Here is a 10,422-nt window from a genome sequence, read left to right on the forward strand (position 1 = left end):
CCTCATGGCTTCCAATCTGTTAGATTTCACCCCCTGTATGACCCTCAGGTTTACTCCACACCACACCTATTGTTTCACTCCTTCCCTCAATTCTTTGTAGGTGATCCCTCACTTTGTAACAGGACTGCCTCCTTCGTCTAATCGCATAATCTTTCTACAAAATAAGAGTCTCTGCTATATAAATTTCACAATGGCAAGACTGTGATTTCTCCTCAAATCCCAGATCTGGTTGCATTAAGCCTGTAACCTTATAATAGGCTTTAGAAAGGAGAGTTGTTTTTTTTTTTTCCCCCCTATCACCATTGTGCTACATTGACTGCAGCAATAACATACCCAAGCAACTTACAAACTTCCAGGGAATAAGAAAAAATAAAAAATAAACATCTTTGCTTGTCAAGACAAGAATCATGTATTTCCATCTTTGATTACAAAACAATGTTGTACCCTCACCTACCCCACATGAGAATGTACATCTTAAATGCTTTAAATGCTTTACATTTATGTAATGCTGGCTAGTTCACAGTGAAATCTTCACATAACAGATGCATTTTCAAACTTTTTAAAGTGCTTATTCAGCTGAAGCTATGGAATACTGGATGAAAGAGAAGCCGAGTCAGGGATGGCAAGAAGTCCAAGGTGACATTCAGTGTGAGAAATTTCACATATACAAAGCTTAGATTGTGCTTCTGAGTTACTACAAAATTTTTTGCAAGTTTCTGAAAATATTTTCAGTTGGCTTGAGGTGTCTCTCCAACCTTGAGCCAATGGATTTTTATTCCACCTTGTAACCCCGAACCAATTATCATACTAATGATGACTATAATATTCTACATAAGCCATACCTGTAAAGCAGCAATCTGCTACTAAAACATACCCAAACTTCTAAATCGAATGTATGTCCTCCTAGGATGTTCTATGGCTATTCCAAGAATGTGCTCATACTTTTCAAACTACTTTTAGAATTCCATTTGGAATCACATTTGGCAGTTAAAGGCTAAATAGGAAAGCTGGTACTAAATGTATAATATGTGTGTATAATATATATGCCTACATACATATTTAGCATCACTCACTATATTCAAAGAATTTGATTTCAAATTATAGCTTGGGCTCTATAAAAAAAAGTTACCCCAATAGAGAATTACTTTTTTTTTTTTTTAAACTTGGTGAGTCAGTGAATTTATTGGGGCTACTTATAAGAATATGGACACCTCCCAGCAGCTGCATTGCCAAAATCCCACTCCATCATGGGTGATGACACACAGAAGCTGTAGCCATGACTTGCAGGAAGCTCAGCAGGTCTGAGAGTCTCCTCCAGGCATCTTATCTGGTGAGCATTGAGAATTACTTTTCTAGTATGAAAATTATTATTTTTTTTTAATTAAAACATTTGGAGCGGCATTCATACAAGCTATCAAACAGGAACAGTTTAAAGGAAGGACACAGCCAGGGTTTTCCAAGACAGATAATTTGGAGGTTAAAATGGGCTTAGAAGAAACATTGGTTTTTATATATAATATTAGTCTTCTGTTTAAACAACCACAGTATGTTCACTTTGCCCTTTGGAACACTGAATTATATCTAGTAATAAATGACATTTACAAAATCCAAAAGTGGTTTAAAATAAACTCCAAATTTAAAATCTTGCACAAAAATTCTGGGAAGGAGAGCGAGCGCATCAATCTGGTTAATGACATTTCTGCTCTAAGCCCCCAAAGCAGGTCAGACTTGCAGGCTCTGGAGCCTGAAGTTTTGCTGAATGCTGGTGAAAGTACAGGGGTCTTCAGACAGATCCAAGGGACATAGGTCATTAAAAGCAAACAAACAAACAAACAAACAAACAGCATTTGAATACAAGTTCAGAACAACTGAACTGTTAAGTTCAGTTCAATGATTTTTGTCTCACAGTGTGATTCCTGTAACATGAGATCTTCAGTAACTGTGAATTTTATTTTTTTGTTGCTTTTTAGCACGTATGCCTTGGTTGAGTGGTTTAAGATTGTTTTTGATTTTTTTGCATTTCACATTCCCTTGGCTGCTTTTGAAGAAAGGGAACATTCTTTTACATTTTATGTTTGATAATGAAGTGGTAACTCTTCCACTTCTGTCTTTTTAGTTTTTAAATGTTTGGCTTTATGAAATAAAGGATTCTCCCCGGATTCCCACATCATTCAATGAAAGAGGTGGAAATTTGCTATTACGAGCTGTCCACCCCAACCCTTCTTAAATGCTACTGTCCCTGGTTTCAGATTTCTGCTGTTTGCCGACTGTCATAACTGGGTCTGGTGGATCCTCTCGGAAGAAGAGCACAACTGGATTTTTTCGAGCCCACATGACCACTTCTCCTCCTGACCCACTGGTTGGGTTAGAAGAAGGTATTCTGTTGCAAGCCCCAAGCCTGTTGGCACAGCCATTTCGAAGGCGATTGCGACTTCTGGCCTGAAAACCTAGGCCTTGGCTAGGCAAAAAAGCATCCATGTTCCCAGTCCTGTACCCCTCTTCGCGGTTGCGTCCTAGGAGCATGGAAATGTTGGGGTTGCGGATGGCGTATATGACCGGGTTGATAGCCCCATTGGCCCAGGTCAGCCAAACAGCCGCCACATTGAGCAGTGAGGGAGCCTGCGTGGCCTGACCCTGCCGGGTCGCAGCCAGCAGCACCAGGAAGCAGTAGGGGCCCCAGCAGCAGATGACGAAGATAATCATGATGAGCACGGTGGTGGCTGTGCGCACCTCGCTGAAGAAGCGCAGCACGCGCGCGTAGGTGGTCATCGGCCGCACGCGCACGTCCGACAGGCGCACTGTCTTGCAGATGTGGTAGCGACAGAAACACATCAGCAGGAAGGGCAGCAGGTAGCAAGCCACCACCAGTCCCACGCTGTAGGCGGCGCCCAGCTGCGCAGGGTCTGGGGAGGTTCTGTAAAGGCAGCGGTGGAAGCTCTGCGGAGCCGGGGGCTCCCGGGGTGCCCTGAGCAGCTCCCAGGGCAGGGAGAAGCCGAGGGCAGCCAGCCACGCGCCGGCCAGCAGCTGCAGCGCACGCCTCCGGCCCAGCTTGTCCCGTGGCGGCCGCACGATGGCGCAGTAGCGGTCCAGCGAGATGAGCGCCACGCTGAACGTGGACACGATGCCGAAACACGAACTGAAGAAGCGGCTGGCCGCGCAGAAGCTGCGCCAGGGCCCGGAGTCCCCGGGTGGCGCGAATAGATCGAGGAAGGCGGCGGGTAGGCAGAGCAGCGCGGTGAGCAGGTCCGACAGGGACAGCGACAGGATGAAGGAATTGGTGACCGTGCGCAGCTGCCGATGCTTCACGATCACCCCCATCACCGCGCAGTTGCCCAGGCTAGACAGCAAGAAGATGAGCAGGAGCACGAGCGCCTGAGCGGCCACCGCTGCCCCGTGCCATAGCAGCGGTGTAGGTCCCCGAGACCCCCCCGCCTCAGGCCTGCCCGCATCGCTCTGGTTTCCCAGCGTTACGGTGGCTACGGAGCTGAACGACAGCGCGGCCGCGGTGGCCGTGGAAGTCGCCCCTCCCGGATGCGCGCTACCCGACAAGGCTGCACTCGCGGTCGGGCGGCCAGGCGGCCGCGCCTGCTCCTCCATGGGGTCCCGCGCAGGCCGTCGCTTTGCTCATACCGCAGCAGGGTGAAAGGTTGTACGGACCAGAACGGCAGCCGCGGGGAGTGGGTGGGACTCGGTCACCACCCGGGACTGGCGGAACCTTGACGTGGGTTCCAGGCGTTGCCGAGGGAACCGCCTATTTACGCAGGAGCGCTGGGCGGGACGCTAGCGGGGTACTTAGGAAAAGCGGGCCCACGTTATCTCCTTTCCCAGCCGGAGGGTGACCAAGCTAAGGGTCTGCAAGTCTGAGAGATGGCGTGGTTCACCCCCGGCACCGTGGCAGGCCGGAGAAAGCTAGACAACCCCGCAAACAGGTTCAGTTGAGGTGCTCTTGTTCTTTCCTGTCCAGCACAGATGCCCTAGGGGAGGAGGCCTTTTGGGCAGGGAAGGGGATGCTGCTGTGGGCATCTCTGGCTTACACAGGTACGAAAGGAAAATAGTCCACACCTGGAGATGTTGAACTGGAAGGGATGGGGGTAGGGTATTCCAGTACCTCTCTATTTTGAGTGGACAACAGAATCAGTCATGTTACAAGAGACTAGATTCCAGTCTCAGTTTCAGACAGTGTAGCTCTGGGTGAGGACCAAGAATTCATATTGGTAGTGATGATGACCCAAGGGCCACACTTTGAAAAACCACTGCTGTAATGAATTTGTTTCAGTAGACTCCTTGCTGACACTGAATATTCGTGAGGTTGGGCTCCCCACTTAAGCCTATTTCTGAGCAGGTGTTCTCAAGGACTGGCATGTGGATCTAGGAGGGAAGATGCCATCTACTGTTCAAGGTGGGGAGAGACAGAAAGGGGCATAGGTTCTGCCCCTATTTCCATTAGGTCTCTAGGATGTGGTATGTGTGCCATATAAGGCACCGCCAGTCACTTGCACTTTGGTGAATACTGACTGGGGAGAGACAGGACCAGAAAAGGCCTGGCTGCCCAGCAACACTGCATCTCCAGATTGTGGCTATGGCCTTGAGTAGGAAAGGCTTGACTAAACCTTCTGGTTACCTGTGTTCTTTAACGCGACTGTTTGCAAAGTGTGGGGACAGGACCAGCAACATCAACACTGCTGGAGAACTTCCAGAGATACAAAATCTACTGATCTGATACTTAGGAGGAGGTCCAAGCTCTTGCACTTCAACAGTCTCTCCGGGGGATGCTCATGCCCCCACAAGCTCAAGAAAGTCTTGAAGAATGACTAGGACACTTGCGGGTCTTGAAATACATATCACTGTTACAGGGTTTATTTCAGTGTATGCTACAAGAACCTAGAGTGTAAATACAAGTGCACTTAAGGATTTCTCAGAATCAGCTTTACAGAGTCTGGGCTAGATCATTATGTTTTGTTTTTTGTTGGTCGGGGTGTTCCATACAGAGGATGCTTGGCAGCATTTCATATCTACCCATTGGATGGCAGCAGTTGCAACAACTAAAAATGTTTCCAGAAAGCCCCACATCCCCTTCAGGCAAAGGCAACACCAAATGACAAACATTTCAATCAAAAATAGAAAACCTACAGGTTGTTTAGTAAATATGATCTTCAACCTAGTTTTTGGAAACAGCAAATAAAAGCCCTTGTCCTATAAGACTTACAGTCTTGGGCAAATACAAATACATTACAAGGAGATGAGTGTTTTGTTTTAATATGAAATTCAATGGAGATAGTTGCTAAGTGGTTGATAAAGAGTTTTTATGCCAAACCTCGTTGACTGTTGAGAGGAGGGAGCAGAGGAGAAGGAAGAAGAGATATAGTGAATACAAACATGAATGCAAGAGGTTAATGCTGAAGCTGAGAGTGTCTGAATTCTAGGCTACATGCAAGTGGTGCGGGAGGCGGTAAACGGGAAATGTGTATGGTTTTCACAGGACAGCATTTGTGTGCTATACTGTGGAGACTGAGTGTTATATGGAGGTGTGGTAGTTTGGATATGCTTGGCCCAGGGAATGGCACTATTTGGAGGTGTGACCTTGATGGAGGAACTGTGTCACTATGGATGTGGGCTTTAAGACCCTCCTCCTAGCTGCCGGGAAGTTAGTCTTTTCCTAGTGGCCTTCAGATGAAGATGTAGAACTCTCAGCTCCTCCTGCACCATGCCTGCCTGGATGCTGCCATGCTCCAATCTTGATGATAATGGACTGAACCTCTGAATCTGTGTCGTAAGCCAGGCCCAATTAAATGTTCTTATAAGAGTTACCTTGATCATGGTGCCTGTTCATAGCAGTAAAACCTTAACCAAGATAGGAAGTGCAATGAAACTAGCAGTTGACCTTGACTGAACAAGGCCCACAGTCAGGGACATGGTTCAAACAAGCATGAGGGACCTCACGCCATCCTGGTTCACTACTTCCCTTGTCTGCACCAGTGTCTTCCCTGCCAGTTTCTCTGTTCCTATTGGAACCCAGTCCTTACCCCTCAGAACATCCTTATTCTTCTTCAGAGACACTCTATTCTAACCCTAGGGCCTATTTCCTTAAGTATGAATGGGATAACTTAGGGGTAAGACTGTGAATGAAAAAGAAAGGGATGCTGTATAGAATGTCAGGGCTGGTTAAAATCAAGAAGCAGTTAAAGGAGCCAGAGCAAGGCAGGTGGGTGATATAGTTAGTAAGGCACAATGGTACATTTTCTGGTGTCATCGCAGTCAGACAGTTGCTTGTGGAGGCCAGTTCCATCCTTTACCTAAAAGACAGACTTTCTGAGTAGTTTAGGGGGAAGAGAAGTTGCTTGGTAAGGGCCCACTCACCTGTGAAACCCAAGCCTCATTGGATCATTAACCTACCTTTGGCAAAGAAAAAGTTTTGCTACCAAAGGGGAGTCTCCCTCAGGACATCCCAGAGTATTGGAAACAGCCCAACCCAAGCCCAATCAAGTCAAATCTGCATTTTAAGACTTTAGTAGAATGGTTACATAGAAGTATGAACATTGCTCTACGGAGGAACAGTATACAGTGAGTGGCTTTTGAGGGCTGAAAGGTGGCCCAATTCTTAAAGAATCTAGATTTGGAACAAGAAGAGGGTATGGACTGTGGCCCACACAGTTGCAGTATCACATGCAGTTGGGGACTGAGTATCAACCCAATGGTCTAGGGAGCCTCAGTGAGTCAGTGTGGGGATGACCCTTGCACCACAGAGTTAGGAATTCTGCTCTCACAGGTACCACACTTGAGTACAAAGAGCCAGCACAGTCAGGGTGTGATGAACCCTGTGGTAACCGTTCTATCCAACAGGCCAAGCAGTTTCTAGAGAGTAATGACACAGAAACCAGACAGTGGTTGGATACAGGAGGAAAGTGTATCTAGAAGCTTGAATTCCAAGGGGAGACGTTGGGGTGGAAGCACGCTAAAAGACAGACAAGATAGCTTGTTTTATCATTTTTAGATGAATACATTTAAACACTCAGGGGCAGTGCCACCGAGGGGAAGGAGGTGGATGCTCCAGTCTCTTGACATCAGTAAGCCTTGAGATGGACTGGGTTGCAGGGAGCAGAGGGAAGGATAGGATAGATTAGAGTGTCGGATGTTAAGCATTTCTATTCTGTTGGAGTCACACAGCCTCTGGACTGACTTTACGAGCCATGTGATTCATGAGTGATCCAACACGCTTGCCCAGTATCTTCTTGCCATATATACAAATGGGATGAAGCCACGGCAGCCCACAGGTGAGGCAGAGGGCTCTACCCTGAGGCAGTTAGTGGAGAATGAACTATGTTGACACAATTCTGACACAAGAAGGAAAACCACCATAAGCCATCTATTCTTTATTACCACCAAGAACTGAGGATTCCTAACTGTCATGGATAAAGTTCTACACCCTTGGAAGCCATGGCATACCAACAACAGTGTGCTGTTTTCAAGTAAAGGGTGTGTATGTGTTTGGTCTTATTAATGTGACACAAGATTAAGAGAAAATAGTGATTCTACTTTTATTTCTTTAAATACAGCACATCCACTAATCTGGAAATTTAGTCACACTGAGTTAATAAGAGTGCCTCTTTGACCTTTGAAGTAAGCCATGGTTTTGACACAAAACCACAACTACTTGGGGGTAATGGGGAAATAAGAAATATTTATTTTATAATTTTCATTAGGTTATATAATAAAGTTTTAGACCCCCCAAAATATGGGTCAATGAAGGCTTGCTGAGTGAGACCACTACTTAACATGGATTAATTCAGTATCTAATGTGCTCAGAACTGAAGTACGTTACATACCTCACAGAAGGGATACCAAGTTTTCAAAAGGCACCACAGTATATGTTTCAGTTTAGGATGGCAGACAATGATCCACTTTATTTTTAAAAGACAAGGCCTGACCTCAAACTTTACAATATTCTTGGTTCCACCTCCCAAGTGCTGGGATTACAGGCATGTGTCTCCACACCTGGCTTTCAAGCATTGTGTGTGTGTGTGTGTGTGTGTGTGTGTGTGTGTGTGTTTAATAGGCTCAAAGGTAAGTATTAATGGGATTACTTGGAATGCCAGAAACGAGATTTCTTCATGTTCAAAATCTGGCAAGCAGGTGATTGTTGAGAGCCAGGCTGATCCAAGGCTCCCCAAAAGCCCCCGTGAAAAGACAACAGGAACTCAGTCTGTATTCCTGCCCAGGGACAAACTTGGGAAAGTCCAGTCTGGGACTGGGGCCAGGCCCTGGAAGGAGTTAAAAGTTTCAGATCCTGGCAACTTGGCTTTCCTCATTGAAGACTCTAGAGTTAGCAATCCCAGGGACTCTGTGTGCTTAGATTGTGATGCCCTGGGGTATCTTGTGCTGCTTTTGTGTAGCACTGCTTAGTTAGCATCCTGCTGACTTTGTCCCATTGGATGAGAGCTTTCTGCTACACAAACAGCATTTCCCTCCTACAAATAGCATTATAAGACAATGTACTTTTTAGTAAACTTGCTTAGCATAAAGCATGGCTTATGCAATACCCCCTGAGCCTGCCTTTATCTATGTTCTAGACTTTCCTCCTCAGGGCCCTGTCAGTGAAGAACAAGGCTCCAGTCAAGATCAGCCGATAGGGCATGAGATCAATTTCACTGCAAAGACTTAAAGATTTTTACTTCACACTTGTATTTCAATAATGTAGCATGAGGTTGTAGAATCAATTCCTAGAACCAGTAAAAGAACCAAAGGAAAAACAACCAACTGAAAACACAAGTAAAATACCACCCCAAGCCAAATAGTATCATCTAAAGAGATAGCAAAAATCCAGTTACCAGTTGGTCTTTGCAGCATTACTTGGTGACTTTGTGGCACTTGGGTACCAGTTGTTGTAAATAATGAAGGCTTCGTAGCAAAACCAAAACTCCAGCAGCAGCTCTAACAATGCCTGTCAAAGAAGTTGACTCCTTTTGATCCTTCCAAGATTATTTATGCCAGGTATTGAGAACATTATAATAACCCACCTCTGTGAGCATGAAGCTTATGGATGGCTTTATTTTACTCAAACCGGAACATTAAAATAACAAACTCACAACATTTATTATTGTGTGGTCTATAGCTGAAGCTAGCATTCAAAGAACTTATAAGTATTGTCATTTCCATAGCATAGATTAAGTAACTGTGTTTTAATTTTGCCTTGTATACCCATGATTAAAAAGTTTCTGGATTCTTAGCACTGTGTTTGCCCCATTAGTGACATTTATGCTCAAAAGGATGCCAAATAGGAAGTATAATACCTTATATTTAGACACAACATATTGTTTAAGAACGTATAAAAATTAGCCTATAAGTGTAACTGGATACTGGTTTGCACATAACACAGAGAAAACATCATTTAAAGGTAATTATTTTCTAAGCAAAACCTTTAAAACTTAAGAAAAAAAAAAGTCACTTGAGAAGAAAGCCATCCTTTAATGGGTCATCGTCTTCTACTGTCAAGTTTGCTGTCCCCGTGTAATGGGCTTGTCCTGCAACTTCCACTATGACAGCTTTGAAATCTCCACACTTCGCTTCCTGAAAAAGAAGACAAAAGGCACACACTAAGAAAATCCTCCTGGCCAGTGTCTCTAAGGCTTCTTTGGTCTCATAAGTAGAGAAATCTACATAATTCCTCAGGCACAGGAAGGGTTTGAAGTGAGTGACAAAGTCAGATGTGTGTTTTAGCTAACTTACCTGGAAAGGGGGGTAACATGGGAGAGGGTCTAGAAGCTCAGAAACCACTAAGAGGGAACTTTAGGCTATACAGCAACATTCTGTCTCAAAAAAGAAAAAAAAATTCTGATTGCTAACTGATACCTGGAGTTCTAAGACAGTAGTGGGGAGGAGAAAGAGAACACAAGATAATTTAGAGGTAGAATTGATAGCCTGACAATGCAGACAGACCATAGATTCTAGTTTGGAGGTGCCTTATTTATGCCACTAAGACGGAGAAAAAGAGAGTGTAGTATTTTGAATGAGGATGGCACTGTGGGCTCATGTGTTGGCGTGCTTGGTTACTGATTGGTGGAACTGTTTGGGAAGGATTAGGAGGCATGGCTTTGTTGGAGATGTATCACTGGGGAAGGCAAACCTCAAAAGCCTACTTCATTCTCAGCTCTCTCTCTGCCTCCTGCTTTTGGGCCAAGATATAAGCCCTCAGCTACTGCTCCAGAGCCATGCCTGCTTGCTTGATGTCACATTCCTGAACATGACATGGTCTCTAGCCCTCTGGACCTGTTAGTTTCAAATTAAATGCTTTCTTTTATACATTGCCTTGTCATGGTGTCCTATCACAGCAATAGAAAAGTAACTAAGAAAAACATGTGTACGTGTGTGTGTGTCTGTGTGTGTGTGTGTGTGAGAGAGAGAGAGAGAGAGAGAGAGAGAGAGAGA

At 45.1% G+C, this 10,422-nt stretch overlaps 2 protein-coding genes across 2 annotated transcripts in view; both read right to left on the minus strand.

Annotated features, from left to right (window-relative positions):
* Positions 1–385: 385 nt before the first annotated feature.
* Gpr135 (G protein-coupled receptor 135) lies at positions 386–3,736 on the minus strand. The gene has a single exon (XM_031357134.1). It carries the CDS (start codon positions 3,595–3,597, stop codon positions 2,224–2,226), a length of 1,374 nt encoding a protein of 457 aa, XP_031212994.1. The 5' UTR covers positions 3,598–3,736; the 3' UTR covers positions 386–2,223.
* Positions 3,737–6,494: 2,758 nt separating this feature from the next.
* L3hypdh (trans-L-3-hydroxyproline dehydratase) overlaps positions 6,495–10,422 on the minus strand; it is a 12,940-nt gene continuing 9,012 nt past the window's right edge. Inside the window, exon 5 of the mRNA XM_031356714.1 lies at positions 6,495–9,564. Within this exon, the coding sequence (XP_031212574.1) occupies positions 9,439–9,564 (126 nt within the window). The 3' untranslated portion in view covers positions 6,495–9,438. The remainder of the gene's footprint in view (positions 9,565–10,422) is intronic.

This window comes from Mastomys coucha, unplaced genomic scaffold, assembly GCF_008632895.1.
Source record: "Mastomys coucha isolate ucsf_1 unplaced genomic scaffold, UCSF_Mcou_1 pScaffold6, whole genome shotgun sequence".
Classification (NCBI taxonomy): Eukaryota; Metazoa; Chordata; class Mammalia; order Rodentia; family Muridae; genus Mastomys; species Mastomys coucha.

Excerpts from the sequence above, each read along its gene's own strand:
- Gpr135 (XM_031357134.1), bottom strand. The coding sequence starts at position 3,597 with ATGGAGGAGCAGGCGCGGCCGCCTGGCCGCCCGACCGCGAGTGCAGCC.